Source organism: Blastomyces dermatitidis (genome assembly GCF_000003525.1).
Source record: "Blastomyces dermatitidis ER-3 genomic scaffold supercont1.4, whole genome shotgun sequence".
In the NCBI taxonomy this organism is placed as follows: Eukaryota; Fungi; Ascomycota; class Eurotiomycetes; order Onygenales; family Ajellomycetaceae; genus Blastomyces; species Blastomyces dermatitidis.
Window position 1 is genome coordinate 1,824,664 of NW_025544777.1, and position 22,131 is coordinate 1,846,794.

The 22,131-nt window shown below is 39.7% G+C and overlaps 7 protein-coding genes across 9 annotated transcripts; 3 read left to right on the forward strand and 4 right to left on the reverse strand.

The window, feature by feature from the left end:
* Positions 1 to 60: 60 nt before the first annotated feature.
* Positions 61 to 3,840, forward strand: BDCG_04087 (extracellular serine-rich protein). Its single transcript, XM_045419758.1, has 2 exons — positions 61 to 2,422; positions 2,514 to 3,840. Exons 1-2 carry the CDS (start codon positions 2,073 to 2,075, stop codon positions 2,845 to 2,847), a joined length of 684 nt encoding a protein of 227 aa, XP_045275989.1. The 5' UTR covers positions 61 to 2,072; the 3' UTR covers positions 2,848 to 3,840.
* Positions 2,991 to 5,560, reverse strand: BDCG_04088 (oxidoreductase; the record flags this gene model as incomplete). Of its 3 annotated transcripts, none has more annotated exons than XM_045419760.1 (3): positions 2,991 to 4,549; positions 4,689 to 5,068; positions 5,150 to 5,560. In XM_045419760.1, the coding sequence occupies 2 exons, from the start codon at positions 5,037 to 5,039 to the stop codon at positions 3,824 to 3,826; spliced, it is 1,077 nt and encodes a 358-aa protein (XP_045280744.1). In that variant the 3' UTR covers positions 2,991 to 3,823. The 3 variants fall into 3 exon arrangements, with proteins under 3 accessions (XP_045280744.1, XP_045275990.1, XP_045280745.1); XM_045419761.1 differs by lacking the exon at positions 5,150 to 5,560 and having other exon boundaries at positions 3,729 to 3,749; positions 3,814 to 4,549; positions 4,689 to 5,039; XM_045419759.1 differs by having other exon boundaries at positions 4,689 to 5,560.
* BDCG_04089 (ribonuclease P protein subunit POP4) lies at positions 4,189 to 9,349 on the forward strand. The gene is made up of 3 exons (XM_045419762.1): positions 4,189 to 6,202; positions 6,276 to 8,053; positions 8,116 to 9,349. Exons 1-2 carry the CDS (start codon positions 5,662 to 5,664, stop codon positions 6,452 to 6,454), a joined length of 720 nt encoding a protein of 239 aa, XP_045275991.1. The 5' UTR covers positions 4,189 to 5,661; the 3' UTR covers positions 6,455 to 8,053; positions 8,116 to 9,349.
* BDCG_04090 (tRNA-intron endonuclease, archaea type) lies at positions 7,007 to 9,375 on the reverse strand. Its single transcript, XM_045419763.1, has 2 exons — positions 9,286 to 9,375; positions 7,007 to 9,071 (listed from the first exon to the last, which is right to left on the reverse strand). The coding sequence occupies exon 2, from the start codon at positions 9,008 to 9,010 to the stop codon at positions 8,078 to 8,080; it is 933 nt and encodes a 310-aa protein (XP_045275992.1). The 5' UTR covers positions 9,011 to 9,071; positions 9,286 to 9,375; the 3' UTR covers positions 7,007 to 8,077.
* Positions 9,376 to 9,479: 104 nt separating this feature from the next.
* BDCG_04091 (elongator complex protein 4) lies at positions 9,480 to 11,375 on the reverse strand. Its single transcript, XM_045419764.1, has 2 exons — positions 10,770 to 11,375; positions 9,480 to 10,665 (listed from the first exon to the last, which is right to left on the reverse strand). The coding sequence occupies exons 1-2, from the start codon at positions 11,245 to 11,247 to the stop codon at positions 9,938 to 9,940; spliced, it is 1,206 nt and encodes a 401-aa protein (XP_045275993.1). The 5' UTR covers positions 11,248 to 11,375; the 3' UTR covers positions 9,480 to 9,937.
* On the forward strand, positions 9,482 to 13,132 carry BDCG_04092 (DNA-directed RNA polymerase I, II, and III subunit RPABC3). The gene is made up of 3 exons (XM_045419765.1): positions 9,482 to 9,623; positions 9,684 to 12,013; positions 12,142 to 13,132. The coding sequence occupies exons 2-3, from the start codon at positions 11,679 to 11,681 to the stop codon at positions 12,245 to 12,247; spliced, it is 441 nt and encodes a 146-aa protein (XP_045275994.1). The 5' UTR covers positions 9,482 to 9,623; positions 9,684 to 11,678; the 3' UTR covers positions 12,248 to 13,132.
* Positions 12,053 to 14,148, reverse strand: BDCG_04093 (uncharacterized protein). Its single transcript, XM_045419766.1, has 2 exons — positions 13,649 to 14,148; positions 12,053 to 13,576 (listed from the first exon to the last, which is right to left on the reverse strand). The coding sequence occupies exons 1-2, from the start codon at positions 13,732 to 13,734 to the stop codon at positions 12,649 to 12,651; spliced, it is 1,014 nt and encodes a 337-aa protein (XP_045275995.1). The 5' UTR covers positions 13,735 to 14,148; the 3' UTR covers positions 12,053 to 12,648.
* Between the last annotated feature and the right edge of the window lie 7,983 nt (positions 14,149 to 22,131).

The following is a 22,131-nucleotide window of genomic DNA, read 5'->3' on the forward strand; positions in this document are numbered from 1 at the left end:
TTAACATTAATTTATCGGCCGCTACGTTCTCAAGTTATCCAAGAACAATCCAGGCTCGCGGGGGATGATATTATTTCCCGTTTCAACATATCATTCTATCTCAGCGGCCAATGCAAATATGAACACGAACGCTTCCAGGGCCGCGCTACTCACCACCGTTCCTCTACCGTCAATCCTAGTGGCTAATCATGCAGGATTGCTTGAACCTGTTCTTGACCTTGGGCTGAGGACTGCCGACTGGTACTCTTTGTGCAGGCCAAAAGAGCCATTGCTAGCCGGGATTTCGAATTAGAGCGGCAGCCGTTCTTGGAACCCTCAAACTCCAGGCTGTCACTCGGTTGAATGGAGCGATAAGTGGCCGAAGCTAATGGCTAGTTGCAGGCAGGCAGCTTCCCCGACACGATTTGCTGAGGATCACCATAGATAGCAGCGTACTATAGCAACGTACAAGATCTCGATGCATATTCCAGATTGAATTTTGAAGCCATTTTGCATGCGTCCGTCTTACTACACGGAGATTTAGATTCTTTTCTTTATTAAAGGTGAACAAACCATTCCGCCGATGGCGAGCCAGACTGCTTTGCAATCTGGTGAATAAATTGAACCATCCCCGACTTCCAGTTAAGAACGCGTTCCCGTCCCAGGTCCGGGGTACATGAGCCTCAAGGATCTCAAAGCCTGATATCGACCCCGAAAACCCCAACTTGACGCACTTCTGTGGTCAGTTACAGTTACATCAGCTGCCGCCCAGATATCCGGGGTGTATGGCATGAAACCCAACAAGCATTAAGTAGCACCTCCAGGAATTTCATACGTCTATACCATACCATATGGCTATACCAAATAATTTCTTCATGTTGATGCGAAGATCTGGGGATCACCGCAGGAAACAATTTACAATCCACATTTAAGCACTGAAGAACCCAATGTCATGAGTCCACCTAACCTTCCCAGATGAATCCCACAAATAAGACTATATTTCGATATCTGAAGGCGCTACCCGTTGGGTAGATGCGTCGTGATATCAGTGACATTACCAATAAGGCCTTCGCTGGTTCTTCATTCATGAATAGCATGGAATCATCGTGGCGCATTATTCGCTGTGTTGGTTATCATTCGTGGAAGCCATGCCGCCACATCTCTGGATGGGCGAGTTTGATGAAGTCGCCCAGCTTCTGCATCACCAAAGCGATGCTTGGTGGTGAAACCTTAAAAGAAAGAGTCACCGCTGTGGGTAGCGATGGTAGCGTCTCTCAGTTATTCGATTGTTTCCTAGAGAAATGAGATACATGACGAAGTCAGAATTAAAATGGAAAGCAACCAATTATTCAGCTTTCGTTGTTTTCTTATACTCTCTAAGTTTGGAGGCCGTGTTTCCCCGCAAAATGCGACATCCCCTGAGTTTACGCGCCAAGCGAAATTCTTGGGCTGACGGGCTGAAACCTCTAACGTTGCAACACCACTCACAAAACGCAAATGATCTCCCAGAACGGATCAAGGATCAACCCTAATTGAGAAAGAGCACAAACCATACAATTCTCGCGACAGGCAGGCCTTGTTGACTGGGGGTGAGAGTTTTGATCAAACCAAGCTCCGACAGGGTGGAACGTACACCCTCCTTGGCTGTTGCATATACACCCAAAGCCACGCGCTTAGTTGCAATCTTTGGTGAAAAATGACAATGCCATGCCTGCACATCTCGCGACGCCATGAGTAAAAGATTTCTTGAACTAGGGACTAACAAATCCTTCAATTGCTAGGGCTGACATGCATCAGGAAGGTGAGGCGATGCCGCTCTGCTGGGATATGCTCAAGAGGGCTGGAGCAATCTCTTTAAAACGACGTCCAACTTCCTGCGTCCCTTTAACTTGTTTCCATTTCCATTTTCATTTCTTTTTTCAAATTTTATTGTTGTGCCTTGTTCAAAGAAAACACATATAATCTCGCATCTGCACCTGGTTTATTACATCCGTTCGTTGTCCATACTTCGTTCTCTTTATCTACTGCACATTTTAATATCACGGATTACACCAAGAAGCAACGCCAAAAGGGAGAAAAAAAAAGCAGCCATCATGAAGTCTCTAATCAACACAATTGCATTCGTCGCTGCCGCCTCTGCAGCGACAATCGACGTCAAGGTTGGCGATGAAGGTCTTACCTTTAGCCCTAACACCATCAGAGCTCAAGCAGGAGACGATGTCGTTTTCCACTTCTTCCCCAGAAACCACGACGTCGCGGCAGGGCCATTCGATGAGCCCTGCACCCCATCAGACGACGGTCTCTACTCCGGCCTCATCAACATCGACGGCAGCCAGCCTGATGCTACCTTCACCGTGAGAATCAACAACACGGATCCCATTTGGCTCTACTGCTCGACCCGCGGCCATTGCCAGGGTGGCATGAGTGCTGTCATTAACCCTCCGTGAGTTTATTTTTTACCCCCCTCTTTTAGCTCCTGTTTCTTCCTTTGCCTTTGGCCCCGTGTATTAATATGCAAACCGAAAAAAATATAGGGCTAGAGGAAAGACCCTCGAAGCCTATCAAACCGCTTCCAAGAACGCTCGAAGCGTCCGACCGGAGGAAGTCCGGGGCGGTATCTTCAGGGAGAACGGGGGCGCAAATCAATCAAGCTCCGCCTCAGGGACACCTTCCAGTAGCCCCACTGGCACCGCCACTGGCACCGCCACTGGAACCGGCACCGCCACTAGCACTGGCGCTGGTGGTGCTACGACTAGCCCTACCTCAACTCCTGATGCCGCATCTTCCCTTTTCAGCGAAGGGACCATGGTGTTCAACATATTCGCAGCGGTCGTCGCGGGTGGGGTGGGCTTTGTGGGTCTTCTGTAAATGAAGATCCTCGAAGCAGGTGGTGGGGGGTCGTTGGGCAGTTGAATCTCCATTATTATAATCTTACCATCTTGTTCTTTGCAACTTAGAGTTTTACTTGTATGTTCACTTCCCATTGCATTGGGGAGGGAGTGGCTACATCATCTTGATCGCGTGTTAGGTTGGCGATGGAGTGTGGAGAAGGGGTTCGGGGAGAGCGAGGGCGGGGCCCTTTGCATGCGCATAATTATTTACTTGTTATGACTCTGATACTTTGATCTTGCTACTTGTTTATTAATTTTATTTTCCCTGTTGTAGATACTCCTGGCTATTTGATGAGTTAGTTATACAGGCTGGCTAGCTTAATTTCTGCTGATCGTTCTGAGTTCCTACGTATGAGTTGTACAGGACACAAAGAAAAGGAAATATTACCATGCACGTATGAGATATATGATATTACCTGCTTTTTCATGGTGTTGCGAACTTGGGTCTAGCCCCCTGATGTTGTGTACCGCCCCTTGCAACATCAAGTTTCTCGCAGTTTTAATATTCCAAAGTCGGCAAGATTGAAGAGGAGTCTTCATCATAAAAACAACCCAGCCCTCGGAATATTCCCCTTCTTTGTCTCTCGATTGCCAGTTGGTATATTCTTGAATTATAGTTTCAAAATTAATTTTGTTTGCTTGAGTCGCGTTGGGGTATCAGTACATCAGATGGGGAGGGGTACTTTCCTTGTTGGAAACCCACTGTTACGCCAAAAATATTAAATTAATAAGGTAATAAATAGGCTTAGATCCTAATTAATGGTTGTTTTCGAAGTCTTGATAAATGGTAAGGCAGAACGATCTTTGAGTCAGTAGAGCGGCAGCCGCTGCAGGAGTAGATTATTAGCTCTGACGGTTGTCATAAGAGTACACATTTGGCTATTTTACCTAATTAGTTACCACGAATAAGTTAATAACTACTAAATAAAATAAGCAAACGAACCTAAAGCAAATTAGGTATATACCCTCCGGCTGATCATTTCCGTGCCCATATTGTTTTCATAATCAATCTCCTTATGCAGCGCTGGCCGATTCCCTAACGCACGACGAATAATCCAATCCTTGCTCTTAATCTCCTCCTCTTCCACCAAGGCCCCCGTCTCATCCCTAAGTGTAAGTGGCGGGATACAATCACTCCCCTCCAGCCGCTTGAGAATGACGTCATCCTCTGGCCGTGCAAAGTACACAAGGCTATATCTGGTGGTCTCGGCCTGCGGGCCGGGGGGGGACTCCACTCTGTGTATATTAGAGCGTAATAGGCCATTCGTGAATTTCACCATGGCATCGCCTAAATTTATGATTGCATGACCTGGCAAGGGGCGCACGTAACACCACTCTGCGTCCTTGCCTGGTGGTAGAATTTGTAGGCCACCCACGCGGTTGAAGAGGACGGTTACGCTGCCGAAGTCTGTGTGTTGACCTAGCGCCGTGCGCCTATCGTCTGGCGGCTGCGGCGGCGCTTTGATCATTCGTACCTGATCACCGCTGACAGCGTCGAGGCGGTGCATGTTTGCTAGGGTGGATGGGGGCAGGTGGAGACTCTCATTTAGCAGGTTGAGGATCAGGGTTACGATGCTGTGGGCATTGGTCATGAATGATTTGAAAACCGGTCGTGATTTATTGAGGAAATCCGGCGCTGGCAGGGGTTCTGAGATTCCGAAGATATCGTCCTTGGAAACCTGGTTGTGTTTTTGGTTAGCCCTTCTTCAATGGACTGCGCCTATATAACTCAATAGCCAACATTATATCCGGAATCTTCAAGGACCTTGATTGCTGAAACGCTTGGGTGACTATGGTTGGTAAAAGGGGCAATGATACATTATAAAATTCATTCCTATCAGGATTCCCTTCCCTGTCCACGACCGCTGCGCCAGTTTCCTTGTATCCAAAGTATGAATTCTCTTTGCTGAAATCATAGCGCCGTTTCTCGTCGATGTCTAGTTCGAATAACTGCTCCCCGATCCCAAAGAGTTGATCAGCATCTGCCAGGATCGCAGTACCGCGCAGGTCCAAATAGAAGAACCCCAAATCCTTGCATGCGCTGTAGAAGCGTAGCACTTCGGTCTCGTCTTGGCTTAGGAGCTTTTCCAGCGAGAGACGCAGAAGCGGGGCGCAGGGCACATCGTCTGCGAACGGAGGGATTCCGGCGAAGTTCTTTTCATAAGACATCTTCTTTTTTGTTCACGGGGTTGTCAACACTAGATTTGCGTCCGGAAAAGATGGGAAATTAGCTATCTCTGAGGCATTTCTCGGAGAAATAGCAACGATATAAATAGTACTTAGATCTGGCGCAATGGTTTGGGGACCCATCAGATGGCCGTGGGGCTCGGTCGTTCTCCCCGCTGCACTGATGGTCCCAGTCCACGAGGGCGGGGAAGAGCGGATATGCCGAGGCCCCGTTTCTCAAATCGCAGACTCGCAGCGAGTTCCGCCAGAAGATATCCATGGATGTATGTATATCCGGTATGTGGGGAGGGAGGGTGATCGGCTTTACAAGCGCAAGTTTTCTAATATGCCTTTTCAATCATTCATGGCTATAACTTGGCGCACACGCCAGTAATGAACTATTAATATGCTAGCAATATCCCTCTCCAGCTAGATATGCCGGGTATAAGATTTGATTTACAGATGATAGCCATGCTCATCGTTGGAATGCACTGTTAGCACTGTGGATTGGACGGATGTCCCGAGATTGTGTGGAGGCCTGCTTAGTCACCACAATTTTCTACATTGACGATCCACCACCGCCAGGACATGACATGAACGCTGCTGAATAGCCCTCACGACGATCATGGCGCCCTCAGATGCTGCCCCTAATACGCGCGCCCATATTGCGCAGCAGCTGATATCCCGCGCACATTCACCTGATACAGCTTCAACCATTTTCACGGAGAAAGTAAAGCAGAAACCTCTCTTCCTCGGCCCGACATCCCCCACACCTGCCGATAACCGCTCTCGTCGACGACTCCACCGCTTGCGAAAGAAGGAATATTTCCTGCGTAAACAAAAACCGAAGCCCCTTTCTGCTCGGGAGAAGAGACTTACTGGCATATATGACCTACCGAAGAAGGAGATCAAATACGACATCTTCAAACGCCTCCACCAGATGTGGATTGAATACATGCACGACGTGCTTGATTTGAAACGGGACAACCCCCAAACCTATATTAATCCATTAGTCCATGGGAGTTTAGTGGCCAGCGCGGATTTCCATGGAGGGGAGCTTGAGGTCGTACGTAGCAGATGTGTTAGTCGCGTTGGTGTGAAGGGCATAGTTGTGCGGGACTCCAAATTTACATTCGTTGTAGTAACAGAGAAAGATGAAGCTAAGAGTAAGTTATAATATCTGTGCATAATTTCCATTGCCACATATACCATGGGGTTTCTGGCTAACATACTTTCTAGCAATTCCAAAAGAGCATACGATATTTCGTTTCCAAGTGCCCCTTCCCACCAGCGGCGGCGAACATATGGAAACGGACAAGAGCAATCTTATTTTCGAGCTACATGGCAGCCAGTTCGAGAATAGGCCCGTTGATAGAGCCAACAAAAAGTTCAAGTGGAGGAATATAGACTATCTTTGAGTACCCCCAATGTCATAACCTGCAAGCCAACTAGCTACCTCGGAGGGTCCCACGACTTTCTCGAGCAGAAATAAACACCTGCGTGGGCCTCGTTCAGTATTTCACTCGAACACCGGACGTGGGCCTCTTAACATATCTGGCAAAATAACGACAAGAGGCAATGATCCTCCTCAAGCAAGGCGGTGAATTTGTTCGTTGGCACCTTATTATTTTCGGCATGTTGATTTCAACCGACGGCAGAAAATCTACAACCATACACGGGGTGTTGAGGGGAAAGGACAAGCTAAATTTACCTGGAAGAAGAGGGTAATTCTGGATCGCTCGAATCGCGTCCTCCATCTAGCTGGGTATGAAAGAAGTGCCAGTGCTTTTTCTCGGGCGTCATGCAGGTTACTATGAGTGTCCTGTGTGCGATCGAGAGGGCGGAGGTTCCGTCAAGGGATACATTCTTAACCGTCTTGGATATCTTCTCCATTTCAATTGGGGATATACTATTGTTTAACCTGGAGAGTCCTCTGGGCGCAGTCGGGGAGATAGGATTGCTGACCGTATGCTGCTCCTAGAGCCTGGCTGATATACTAGAACTTTTGACAAGGGATGAATGGGTGTCAAATCGTTTGTTGGGACGGGAAACTTCGCGAACTTGCATTCCCCTTGACGTGTGTCATATATTATTATCCGTCTATATCACCACGCGGTGCATGATTGTTGTTTACTTCCTTTACCTTGTCTCCCTCCTGTTAGCAACTACGGCGAGATTGAGTGTGGAATCGACTTCAATGGAATCCATGTTACTTATGGCACGTAATGCTCCGCCAACATGGCCTTCAATTGTTCCCCGCCTTATTCATTGCAACTCCAGTCCATCAAATTGGTTGCTACCGCTACACCTGCTTCCGAGCATGGCTGTGTGAAATCTTTATCAATTTGTGCATCTTATGTTGGTTCTGGATATTATTGCATGTGCTTGAGGAAAAGTAAAATTTCAAAACGTTTTAAGGAGTAAATTTATACATTCCTCATCATATCAATACTCAACGTGATGCGTTGTTACATTAGTGGCGTTCACCTTGAAACGGTGTCCATTAAGCTAATACAACAACTGGCATAATACCGTCGTCATAATTCAGATGACATATATAGTGAAAGCTTCGCTCTCAACGCTAGTAGCTCCTCTTATATATCCAGTCGCATCCATTGTCCACTACTTCACGGTAGGCAGGCTGTTGGTGTGTTCGGCTGGCGGGCATTCCACACAAGGTGTGCTACTGGGCCTGTTTATTGAGATAGGCAATCCCAATCCTACAGCATGGAGTTATTGTCGACCTTGTTACTTCGAGGTATCTTGCGTTGTATCTTGTTGTTGGCACCGTGGTTTGATGTGAAGAGTGGATTCTCAACCATGGCTGGTTCTTGGTAGATAATTAGGTTACGGATGATGTATTCCATTTGAAGTTCCACAGAACACGTCGTTTCCAGGCAGACTCGATGCCCCTCTCGGAATGCAAATGCCATGGCTATCGCCAAGTCCTAACCGGCTAATATCGAGGTGCATACCGCCGATGTTCAGTGGGGTATTGTAAAATATCCACAAAAACTGTAAGAATTTAACAGTTTCCGCAGTCACATTCCAGCCCATTCGAAGCTAAAAGTCCTCACAGCATCAGGAGAAGTCTCGATATGAGTGTCATCAGGCGACTCTGCACCGCCGATAAGAAAACCTTTCTTGACGCCAGTTCCCAATCTACCACCGGCGACCAGGTTCATGATGTCGAATTCTTCATCCCACTCCGCAGAGACGGCTAGGAAGTGGGAGTGGAAACGTAAAGGGTCCCCGGGATATGCAAGGTACTGGCATCCAAATCGGAGGCCGGGAGATAGGAAGTATCCTTTCGAATGTAAGTGGGCAAAAAGAGGGTACGACTGTGGTACATCTGGAAGAGTGGGAGGCTGAGGGGGTGGAGCTTTTGGAAATAAACCATCTGATGTTGCGGGGGTGATTCCAAAGACAGCTTCCACGGCAATGGATTGTCTTGAAGGTGTAAGGGCTGAGGAAGGAGTTTGAGTAGAGCTTTCAAAGAGATGTTCCTCAGACTCTACTTCATTGGAACTTTGAGAAAGCGCTGAACCCTGGATCTGCAATGGCTCTGCCGGTTTAGCAGCGTTTCTCTTTTCTAATTTCTTGAGTGCTTCCTCTCTCCGTTGTTCCTTACGGCCCGCCTGGGCTAGTGCTGCTTGACGACCTTCTTGCTCGAGACTCTGAAGGTAACGATGCCGGTCCGGGTTAGCTAAGTTCTGCATGCCATCCTCATGAACCTTGGCATCATCAACGATATAAGCCACGCCCTTCTCAACTAGTATTCTTGCCTCCTCTGGCATAAGCTCCAGGGGAAGTCCAAGGAAGACATTCTGCTGGGGAATTTGTGGTAGAGTTCCTATCAGCGCACCACAAATATTGTGCTCCCGACGTAGATATGTCGCTATATCGACTGAGAAGAGGAAATAATGTCCGGATACCAGACTTATAGGAACTGGTAGATCTGGGATGCTCCCCATGGTGATCTATGGGTCATTGACCCGGAGCATCAAACAATGGCTCTACCCCGTATCGAGTCAACTAGTGGGAAGATGTTAGCCATTTACAGTTTATGCCATGGGTATCATTGATATATAGCAGTGTGCGTGTAATGAATCATAAGAAAATTTACGTTTCTCGTCACACGAATCCAGATTGTAACTGAGTTTTTCAGGGGATTGACAGATTTGTAGAGGATTAATCATTTAGGAAGCGAGTGGCTATCTCAAGAATGGCATTTCGATTTTTCACTTACCAGTTACACATTGTCATGAGCGTCAAATGGTTGACCATCCTCAGTGGGTTAGGATTTCGAAGTTGTTTGAAAATGGGAAGAAAATTTGTTCTCTCAGCATGCTCAGCCTTGATTTCAATTACGAACTAACTACTTTTGGATTAATAGGCCACTATGCACGCCGTGCAATCATGTGACTTGGGTCTCCCCCGCTTGGTCTCAACTTCAAACACAGCATGCCAATGTTCAATGCTAGCATTTACTATTATTTTACGCATATAAGGCAGTGTCGTTACCTCCAATGAACGTCATATGGCTTCTCAGCCTCCTTTTTCTGGGACCGTTTCTCCTCTTTCTAGGTGAGTACCTACACGAATACCACATACGTAATTATCGGCCTGAGCTAACTCAGGTTACAGCGTTCTTGGTGTTGACCTCCTGCCTCGGGGATAGCTTCCGTGCCCGCATTGCAGGTTTCTCTATCAACCCCCGAGAGGCCATCTACGATCGTAGTTATTTACGGACGATGACGAATAGCGGTTCTGCTATGTCCGAGCAGATTGAGCTGGAGGATATGTTAAGAGATCGTGCGGATGGTTATGACAGTGATGATGCCTTATGATCGAGATATAGGTTACAACTTCAATCGCCCAGGAAAATAATTTGGAGATGATTAGAATTCTAGATGTTCTTTGCTCGTTCCACCTGAAGCGCCACCCTGCTGTGCTTCGTTATCCCCCTCCACGGGTGGCAGGCTAAATGGCTTAATCGCGAATTTCCTCCTGCTAAGAGTGAAGGCCCAATCGTCGCCCAAACTGCTATCCCCGCCCCCTCCTCCTCGCTCATGCAGAACGGGCAGCCGGTGGATTTTGAGCATACCCTGTGGTGGTTCTTCCTGTGCTGTGGCTGCTCCCGATGTTGCAGATGGGCTGGCATCGGATAGATGTGGGAATGGTGCGAGCTCGATAACACCGTCGCTCAACAGTTCAATCCATCGAGTGAGTCCCGAGGCTCTAGGGTATAGGAATAATGGGAGGGTAATCATCGCCGTTACGCGATTGGAGTACGACGACAGAATGGCGCGCATGGAATGCAGAAACTGCAATACGTGTTCGGGTTGGCTGGCATGTTGGGGGGATAAAGCTGGAGAAAGCAGGGATGGAATTATTATTCGGTGGATGATATTTGGGGGTGAAGTTGATATTGCGGTAGACAGTCGATGGAGAGCAGATGTATACGGAGATGCAGTTGGTGTTGAGGAGGTTGAAAGAGGGATGTAATTTATAGAAGGGAGAGAGGGATGGGCCAGGCGCTTCGTTAAATCAAACGTGTGACAGAACACCTGCGGTGCCGGGGGGTATTGTGATGAGTCTGCAGTTTTCTCTGCTGTTGGAGCAGGGGCTGTTTAAATAATTAGCCATTCGCGTACTTCCTCAGACACCCTGACCAAACCATGCTCCTCGTCATGGGGGAAATAGACACAAAAATACTATCGACCAACATACGTCTAGACCCTGCGACGCCAGCGCCAAATTCGCCCAATCGCTCGTATCTCCAGGCTATTTTCATTTTCTCTCCTGCGCTTTTACTAGGTTTATCATCTGCAGTTTCTCCCGCTCCAACAAGCCCAGGAAGAGCCCTCCCCCATTGCTCACCAACACCAATGATATGAAGTTGGTGCTCTTGAACCACACCCTCAGCAGCGAAATACCTCAGCAAAGCACCGGCAAAATCGGTTGTACCGCTTTCTTCAATCAGAAGCGAATTCCCCAGCACTAATCCTGCATGCCCGGCTAATAAATTATCTAAGGTTGGAGTACCGGTGGACGTGGTCTGTCGCCCATCGATAGGTGAGGGGCGGAGTCCTAAAGTAGGCTTGGTGGGCGGTTGCGGAGGCTGCGACGGTTGCGAACTGGGTAGATTGGGAGCAATTCCACGGGGTGAGCCTGGCGATAGACCTATATTCCTTTTGCGGAATGACATGATAGCGAACAAAAGAGGATGTTGAAAAATTTCTACATATAGCTTATGAGAATCAAGAAGTTCGTCACAAAATAACTTAAAAAGAGCCAAGGGCGAGAGATATTTACTGCTGCTTTAGGGGACCCCACCGCTTTAATGTGTAGTTAAGTTAACTACGGAAGAATTAGTCATAAAGCAGCACCACAACGCGCCCAAAAAAATTGATAAGATAAGCCGCAAAAGAGCCTTTTTCCCAACAGCACCGCAAGCTCTTAGGACCAGATCAAACCCGGAACGGACAGCGCATTATTTCTACAATTCTCCAGGCAATACCCACCAAACTCGTATAGCGCATTTATCTTACAGCTCAAAAGAAAAGGCGCAAAACCCTACCTCTAACTGCACGGGCCCGCAACCTGCGGCCGATTCCCTCCGCCTCCGCCGCTTCAACCATGTCAGACCCCGTCCTTTTCGAAGACACCTTTACCATCACCTCCATCAATGCGCAAAAATACGACCGTGTAGCGCGCATCAGCTGTACCTCTTCCGACAACCTGACAACTTTCACCCTCGATGTGAACACAGAACTATATCCCGTCTCGACAGGAGAGTCATTGTCCCTCGCGCTTGCGTCTACGCTTGCTCTCGATGGAAAAGATGATAGCGCGGGTGGTAAAGGTGCTTGGAGGGATGTTGGCATGGGGGAGCAAACGCTGGCGAACGACTATGACTACGTATGCCATGGGAAGGTGTATCGGTTTGAAGAAGGGAATACGGCGGAGAATATGTGAGTTGGAGATTTGTTTGAATACATCGTATTTATTTGTTCTGCTCTTTTTTTTCCTTTTTTCTTTTCTTTTTAATTTTTTACCATAGAAGTTGGAGCTAATAGAATGCCTCTTTGATCTTGTGTAGGTCTGTTTTCGTTTCGTTCGGAGGGCTTTTGCTCTACTTGGAAGGCCCATATAAGAAGCTTAATCCGCTCAGGATCGATTATATCTACCTTCTGATGAAAAAGTAGCGGATATAAACTCATATACCTAGGGAGAAAGTTCAAGTTTTTTTTTACTTGGTGACTTCAGCGCCTATTCTCGATGTGATACACGCGCATGACCAACCCGCGGAACCCAATAGGTTCAAATGAACGGAGATGCAAAAATTCAGTTAGAATAATATTCTTTAGAGCTTGGGCATTGAGCGTGGGCGTTTTCTCTCATTCTTGTAGTTATTATTATTATAATACCTGAAAATAAAACTAGGACAAAGCTCGAAAGGGGTGTCTGTGAGAAAGAAACCAAACTTGTGTCAACTCTATCAGGGCGTGCAACAGAAAGCCAAGCCAAAGATAAATGATAGAGGGAAGCGGAAAGAAAACAAAATGAAAATAAAGAGAAACGAAGGTAATGGAGAAAAAGGCTCCATTTAGAGATTCGGGTACCCGAGCTTTCGGTGCATTCTAGAACAGATCTCCTCATAATCAGACTCCCCTTCTGGTGTGATAAACCCATGTCTGACGAGGAAGTCGACAATAACTATTCCGCAGTTAGACTTGAATTTACCCTTCTTCAGCTCCGTAATAACGTCATTGATCGGCATCAGAATGAAATTAGCCGCCTCGTTATCATTCGGCTTAAGAATGACATTGGCAGGAAGCTTGAGATCGTAGATATATTCGCATTCCGGTTGCAATAGCCCCTTTTCACCACCAGCATCCGCACCCCGTTCGTAGATGTAGCGTAAAGCACCGGTCGCTATCGCGTTCTTCGCCACTTCCCTCGGGATAGATGCTTCCTCATCGGCCTCCCGCAACATGCATTCAAACGGGGTTTCACCCGTTGCCATACCACCGGCAACGCTGTTATCCAACATTCCCGGAAATGTTGACTTTGTCTCCGAGCGTTTTGGGACCCAAAGCAGGTACTCTCCCTTGTCGTTCACGACGTAGGCTGTCATGTGGATGCCCCAGGTCTGGATACCAAAGAGACATGCCGCCGCACGCTCCATGCTGCCGAGCACCTCTTCCTTCCCGGGGATGCGGATGGGGTAGTTTTCATTGCGCCACGCCTTCCCTTTAATGACGTCGAATGTATCACGGGCCGTTTGGAGTGTGTCGTTGATTAACTTAGTGCGCTCATCTGCTGTTGCACCTATGGGTGACATAAGAGTTATCGTGCCGGACTCTCCTTCTGCGCTCTTGACCACCTTCCATGTTGGTTCAGGCCACGGGAACTTTTCGACTATCTCATTCCTCATGTAGCCGAGGATTTGGGGGTAGCCATTGATTTTGAATGCATGGAAGGCGGAAACGTATTTCCTGTAGGCCTCAACGTCCTGCTGCATATACGGGAACCTGAAGAAGATCGCGTTGTCAGCTTGATGATATATGTTAAATATATGGTTGATGTAGGGTAGGAGGGTATACGAATCACACTCGTGGACTATATCGAGGTAGGATTTGAGTTTTGTTTCTGGTATTTTTGTTTGCGTTGGTTTCGTTGATTCCGACATTTTTGTACGGATTGTATGTCGAGTATAGATAGAGTCAGGGTAAATCCAAGAATGATTGAATTGTATTTGTGAGAAATGACTTCATCAAAGTAAAGAGTCAAGCAAGGTCTGCTTTGATGAGGGACTGGATTGTTGGTATAACTAATAGATCTGTTGGCTGTTCTGTTGAAATATGTGGGAGAGAGGGGCGTCCTTTTTTAAATTGCCGGAGGGGCTTAGATATCTCTTTCTCACAAAAATTGAGTGAAAGGAAACCGATCTGCAACCAGCGCACAAAGGCTCAGGCCTCCATAATTTTGAACCTTCATTGAACAGCAGCCGGCCACATAGCTAATAACAGAGGGATCCTGCAGCGCTAAGTCGCATGAAATATTTGTGAAAGGTGTAAAGCTTGCTTGATTGAAAAGGTTGCTATTATTATTATTATTCTTCAATTATAGATGTATGCAGTCAGAGACTATGACATCTACCTGAGAAATTTCAGTTCTCAGGGTTTTTCTAGAATTTATACAGTCAATTATATACTTATTAATTTCAGACATGCAATATTTAGAAAATTCCAGCTCAGAATACAAAAACCTTTTACAAATTAAAGTATTGTTAACATCTTTTGATACTCTGAAATTATTTAAAAGATATATAAAGAAAAAGATGTCAGATTGCCTCTTTTGCAAGCTGACTGCTTTCACTTACACACTTGATAAAGCTGCTAATTCATACAATCAGCAATTACAAGCTCTTTATAAAAAGTCATATAGCAGCTAGCTTCTTATAAATTATAATAATAATTAACTACTTCAAGAACTTCTTCATTAGATTATATCTCTCTGTAAGAGGCCTATATCAAATAGATTGATATTATATTGATAGATCTTATATAACAAAGAGAAAAACATTAGAGAAGGAAAAGAAAGAGAAAGTATAAAAATCAGCAATTGAAGTGAATATTTATATGTATATATAATAATATACACAGTGAAGCTTCAAGGCAGAAGAATTTATATACATTTATAATAACTGAGAATCAGTGATTAAGAATAACTGAGAATCAGAGTGTATACATTTATAACAGCTGAGAATCAGTGATTAAGAATGACTGAGAATTAGAGTATATATATTCAAGAATGAAGTAGTTGAAATCTGTGAAGTGTAATAGAATAGTCTATATAATTGATCAGACATAGTTTATTACATTAGTTCTCTTCTTTCAGAAGCAGTTTCTATTAATCAAGAGCTGCTGTTTCAGATAATATAAAACTCAGAGTTCAGATCAGTTAATTATAGCTGACTTATTTTATAAAATATTATCAGTTACAGCTGCAGAGTCTCTTATTAAGAATATTCTTAATCTCTCACTTAAGCTTATTATCTTCTTCTATGATGTCTGATAACTGTCAGTTAGAAGTCAGTTAAGAAGAGAACAGATCAGTGATAGTATAGTAAAGTAAGCTTATATAAAAGATATTATAAATTTCTGATAATATATTAAGATAATAGTTATAACTATCTAGAACTTCTATCACTTTATACTTAATATAACAGTAATTCAGTGTATAAGATAAATATGTAATCTGTATATTCTTAAGATTTAATTATATTAAGTCTTCTATCTTATATTATTCAGCAGAGTCTCAGTAAATATTAATTTAATTCTCTTAGTCTTATTTCACAGTTATTATAAAGATCTCTACTTAGTCATAGATATCTTAAAACTTTATTACTATATTATCAGTAATCTGAATTAAACTGTAGAGATTCAGTGTAAACTGTATAATCTCTAAAAGATTTAACACTTTTATATGATAATTATATATAAGAAAGAACAGACTTATATCTATTAAAATAGTATTTTATTTATTGATAGTAATCTCTGCATGTAGAAACAGATTATATCAATCATCTTATAAATAATTACAGAACTTATAAAGATAATTCTTTATAATCTGAATTATCTATTCTAATGCATCATTGATCTCAGAGTAGTAGATAGTTAATAAACAGTGTATAATCTTGAGAACTTAACAGATTCTTATTCAGAGAGTGCTTATAAATTAACAGTTTTAATCTAATACTATAAATCTCAGTAATTTATATATCTGATAGAATAGACTCTGTAGAAAAGCTTCAGTGACTTATTCAGTATTCATCTTATTATAAGATTTCAATATTATATTTTTACTCAATTGATTTATAATGATCAGAATGTTTCTATAATTATTACTCTTAGAGAGATTAACAGTAAAGTTAATTATTACACTTATCAGATTCTATTAGAGATATTAAGTAGTTTTAGTAGATCTTTTCTACAGTTCTTTTATAAGATAATGAAAGAATAATAGTTATAGTTTTAAATAAAACATCTGATACTGTTTAATATCTCAGATTAGTAAAACTCTTAAAAGATTATTTAATATAATTATTCATAATCTGAGTAACTGATTATACATGAATTATACATCTCTTATATTATTAAAGTATGTAAGAATTCAGAGTAGAGAACTTAACATTATTCATAGAATTATGAAGTGTTATTATCATTAATTAAGTATTCTGAGATATTGATTCTTATACATAGCTCTGAGAGAAATCAGAGTGCTTCTTAATATACTGCTTCAGTAAGTACTTAAAGAAGTTCATCAGTTTAAACTGTTATATATTATAATTTATTCAGTATAGATTCAGAAGAAGTCAAGATATCAGTATCAGTGATAGTTTAGAGAGAGAGTATTTTAATCAGAGAAGTATGTATAGTATCATGAGTTATTCTATCTTAATTAATTAATATCTTCAGATCTAAGAGCTGATATTCTCAGTTCATTCAGTGTGTGTCTATCACATCAGACAGTATATCTTATTCTTATTATAAGAGAGTGTCTGTTATTGAGTTCTGACTGCTGAGGAGATAGTGTATTATAAAATAAAAGTGACTTAGAAATTCAGATTATCATATCTGTTATTCAGTGAGTCTATAAATGATTATAAAGTGCTTGAGATTCTTATAATCTGTGATTATCTCAAATTTAGAGATACTTCAAAGTTCAGAGTTTTATTCTTCTAGACAGTATACAATTATAAGAAGTTTCTTATCATAGATCTTATAATTACATTTAGTGAGACTCAGTTTCTTAGATATAAAAATATATGATTATAGAATATCTTTATTATTATATTACAATATCACTTCTTCTGTTATATAGTCAGAGAAATCAGCTTTAATAACTATTTCATAATCAGAGTTAAATATTATTAGTAGAAAGATGTTAATGAATATCTTCTTTATCTATGTGAATGCAGCTTCAGTGTTCACTGATCACTGAAATACTGAGTTCTTCTTGATAAGTTTTGTAAGTAATCTTATAATATCTGAGAAGTTTTATATAAATCACTGATAGAAGTTAGTAAATTCAATGAAGCTTTATACATCTTTCACAGTATACAGAGCTTCTCATATTATCTTCATGAATTCTATCATTGTTAGAGAATGTCAAGCTTCTGTTTCAAGTATTCAATAAGATGTCTTATTTAGATAGTTAGATAAGTTCTAATATAAGATTATAATCAAGATTATTAATCTTATATACATAGACATCTTCACATTGATGTTCTCTTACATCTATATTTAGTTTCATCATGTAACAGATACAAACATCTTTTGAATCATTAAATTCTGTGAGAAGTCAGAGTTTTAATAAGAAAATATACTGAAGATTATAATATTTTATGACTGAAGATTTTATCATTGTATAGTAATATAGATCACTGTCTATTATGACTTTCATATTATACATGTTATCAATCACAGTAGATACAAGAATTATATTTATTATTATTTTCTCTTTAAATTATTATCATCTGATCTCTTCAAGCTTCTGTTTACAAATTTAAATAGAAGCTAATCTTTTCTCTGTTTCACTGAGACATTCTCATAGTTATCTTCTGAATCTTTCTCTAATATAATGTAGTTGACATGAACAGACACTGATTCATTCTTTAAATGAGAAGGTACATAGACTGATCAGCAGTTGAAAGTAATATGCTCTGATCAGTTACAGTTAATACATACTTCTTATTAACATTGATTGACAACTTCTTTGAGAGTGATCTCAGGAACTCAGAAGCCTGTTCAGATAGTAAAGACTCTTACTTATATATAGATATTCAAGTCTACTCAATTCATAACATCTGCATTATTGTTATTCTTCAGTGCAAGTGTATAAGTGACTGAGATGTAATATCTTCTATCACTGTTCTATATACTCTTGAGCTTGATAAGACAGTTATTCAATATTCAGAGCTGTGTGCAGAAATCTTTATAAGTTGAGTCTTTATTTACACTTATAAGAATCTGTAAGAGTTCAAAAGTTAATATCTTCTTAAGTATACTAATCTTCATTCAATTCTCTCAAGATTGATTATCTGCTTCTAAGATCTTAATATCAAAGTCAGAAATAAATGTTGTAAGAGAAATATTTCTCTGTTAAGTACTCTGTAATCAATCTAATACTTTTTGTTGTATAGCAGTATCTCAGAACAGAATATCAAGATATTTAATAATATTATCAGATATTTACAACACTGATTCACATACTTTGTACTGCTTTGATAACAGATTCAGCGCTCCATCACGAACTCGATCAATTGTTTGAATAAGAACCCGCTGACAGATTCATTGAAAAGCCCTCGATCATACAAGCATTTTGACCCCATCGCCGACCGCATACCCCGTGTGATAGTAAAGTTATTCAGTCAAATGTGAACCAGATGTTGTTTGAAACTTCTGTGTGAGATTATCCTTCATTCACCCCTATCACATCACAACTCTGAGCCAAATTGCCATACAAATTATAAGGTGAAGAGACCTAATCATATGCATCAATCTTCTTGATTTTGAAAGATCTCTGATCTGTAATTGTGAAGATATCTGAGAAGCAACTTTCATGAAAACTCTGTCTATTTTTAATGTTTTAAAACATCAACATCAAGTCTCACTCATGTACCGCCCTTCTCAATCTGGCTCACCTCTGGCAGAAAAATACAAAAAGATATCTCAGTAATAGTATCAAGTACATAATCAACAGACATATCTGAAGTATATTCTCTGTGAAAAACTGTCTCTGTCTTTGATGTATCAAGACATCAATATTAAGTCTCACTCTTGTACTGCCTCTTTCAATCTGACTCATTCTCAGCAGAAAAATACAAAGAGATATCTAAGCAACTGTACTTGATACATAATCAGCAGATATAACAACTATAAAATCAGTATATCTCAAGATCTGACTAAGTCTTTGATCTCTGTACAGTGAGATATATTAAATCTAGTTTTAATATCTCAATATTCAATAGATTCTGTAAGAGATTGAGAACAGTAATACTAGATTTCTATTGAATTTGAGAATTAACTTCATATTAATATAATCATTGATAAAGTCTTCTATTTTAAGATATAAATAATCAGTTTCTCTACATTCTGCTGATAATATTTATATTATTATATAGAAACAGACTTATATTCTCTATAATATCAAGACTCTGAAGAGAGAAAGTCTTGATAGAGAGTATATAGTAGTATATATCTTAGCAGTTTCTATCTCATTCTTCTGCAGCAGTTAATATAAAAAAAAAGATCTTAGAAATAGTTTTTTACTTCTTTTGAAAAAGTAAGATGTTTTTCTCTGAGTTTTATACAATATTCTTATAAAGAATTAAAAACAGAGTTATTTTCTAATATAATTTTATATTCTTTTAAGTAAGAATTACTCTTTCAGTGACTGAAGAGCTTTTATTAATACTTAATTCTTTTTTATACTCTTTATTAACTGATTCAAGTTGCACACTTATTGTGTGAGAAGAATTGAATGATTTAGAATAAAATTAAATAGTTTTAATCAATTTCTCTGTAAAAAATTAATTTATTTTTTATCAGTTTTTCTCTCAAAAACTGTTATATTATCTGATTTATTATTAATTGATATCATACTTTTTCTCACTATATCTCAAGAAAGAGATTATAAAGATTTTATTAATTTATCTTAAAAATCAATTTTAGTTTATTAGATTCTCTTTAAAAATCTAATCTAGTTACTGAACTAGTGTGAAAAAAATCAGGTGTTTTATATATAAAAGTCTTTTACTCTTCTTTTGAAATAGTCTAACTAACTTTTTAATTGAAAATAGACTTAGAAATCTCTTAATTGAAACAGTCTGATTAACTTTTCAATTTAAAAGAGTTCAATAAATATCTCAATTGAAGCAGTCTGATCAACTTTTCATTGAGTAAGAATAATGAGTTCAAAAGTATACTCAGTTGATGTGAAAAAAGATGCTTTCTTAAATACTATTCCTAAGATTGAAATTCTGAAGAGAAGAAAGAAAGAAGAAATAGAGAAACAATATATTCTTGAAATACAGAAACTTGAAAAAGTAAGTAAAATTCTTAAAAAGCAGTGTCTTAGTGAGATGAATAAAGAAGTTCTGTTAATTCTTCATACTCAGACTAGACAACTATAGAAAGTAATTAAGTTCAAACTTAGAATCTTAAACACAGTTCTAAAAACTTTGAAAATTTCTAATATAATCACTGACTTTTCAGTTTACTCTTCTTTCTTTTCTGCTTCTTCTTCTTCTTCTTCTTTAAATTAGAAGAAAATATATACTCAAGCAGCTGAATCTGCTATCTCTAAATCTGCTGTCTCAAAACCTGCTCAAAATTCTGAGAAAACTGAGAAGAATACTGCTCATACTTCTAGTCATAAAAAAGTGAAGAAAAAAATGTAAAAAGAGAAAAACTTTCAAATCTTCAGAAATAGAAGACTTATTCTCAAAGTTTCAAATCAGAATATCTTATAAAGAAACAAGCTAAACTTAAATCTCATTTTCAGAATCAGAAATGAAATTAATCAGCAGTTCTTTTCTCAGTTGATAACTGATATTAAAGTTTAAAAATCAGTAATAGCTTCAATTAAGTTATTATTCTTTAAAAACTTCATTATTCTGACTACAATGTCTGAATTCAGTACAGAATTTCTTATTCAGAATAAGAATCTCTAGAAATCAGCAGTAGAATCTTTGCTAAATATAACAATTCTATCTGAAAGAGATAAAAAGTGAGATAAATTCATTCTATATAATATTTCAGTTGAAATTTTTGACTGTGAAGAAGAAATACTACTTCTTAAAAATAAATTAGAAGAATATAACTCTATTCAACTGAGAAAAGAGTCTGTATAACTAAATTCAATTGAGTTCAGATAAAGTAGAAGAAATGCCTCTGTTCTAGTATATATAAAAATACTTGAACAGTTAAAGATCTCTAAAGTAAGAATAGTAGATTTGAAAATGAGAGTTCATGAATATAAAGACTCAAGAATGAATCTCAAAGCTTAAACACAGTATTCAAACTATCAAAGATATGAATACTTTGTAATCTTATATTTTAGAGACTTAAAATATACATTCTGTATCAGAGATCACAAAACTAGTGAGCATAAATATGAAATATGCTTAAAAAGAGATGAAATATGTCAACACACTCTGCTTAAGTGCTCTAATTGTAAAGAAAAATATGCATCTAGCTCAAAAGAATGTATATTTACTTCAAGAACTTAAAAGAACTGAAGAAAAGATAAAGCTCAAAGTCAATCTAGAACTGAAGAGAAGACTCAAGTCAGTAAATCTACAACTATAAGCTTAAAAAGAAGAAACTCTTAACTATCTAAATCTTCAAACTTCAATTCTTCAGCTAAATGTAAATAGAATTTGAATTCTTGAACTTCTGTTAAGATTAGAGAATTGAGAAATAACTCTGATAATAAACTAGATATAATATAAGTAGTTAAGATTCCTACTTTTTAAAATAGTTATAGTCTACTATCTGATAATAGTGATTAAATTCTACTTGATCTCTACTCTCTTTTAGTATGAATATACAACAAAAATAATAAAAAAAGTTTAAAAACTCTTTAAAAATCACATTTATTCAAAATAATGTGAATAGAAACTTAAATTGTATTTATTCTTATCTTCAAATTGAATTTGAATAAAAAGTTGATTTTATACTGCTTCAGAAACTAAATTTTGATGCTGAGTAAAAATACATTATTTCTCATTCAAGCTACTACTGCTTTCTATCTCAAAAGTCTGAGATAAAGTCAAGAGTAGTAATCTATGAAAGAAAGAGATTAAGATATTAATTTAATCTAAGATTTAATATCATGTCTGATTCTGATATTCTGATGAATAATATTATAGATAAAGAGAATGAGTTTAATACTATACAGCTTATAAATATCTATAATGAAAAGTCATTGAAGAAAAATAATAATATCTGAATAATTAATAGAGAATTTCTGAACATAACTCTATTAAGAAACTCTATAATTTCAGGAGATTTCAATG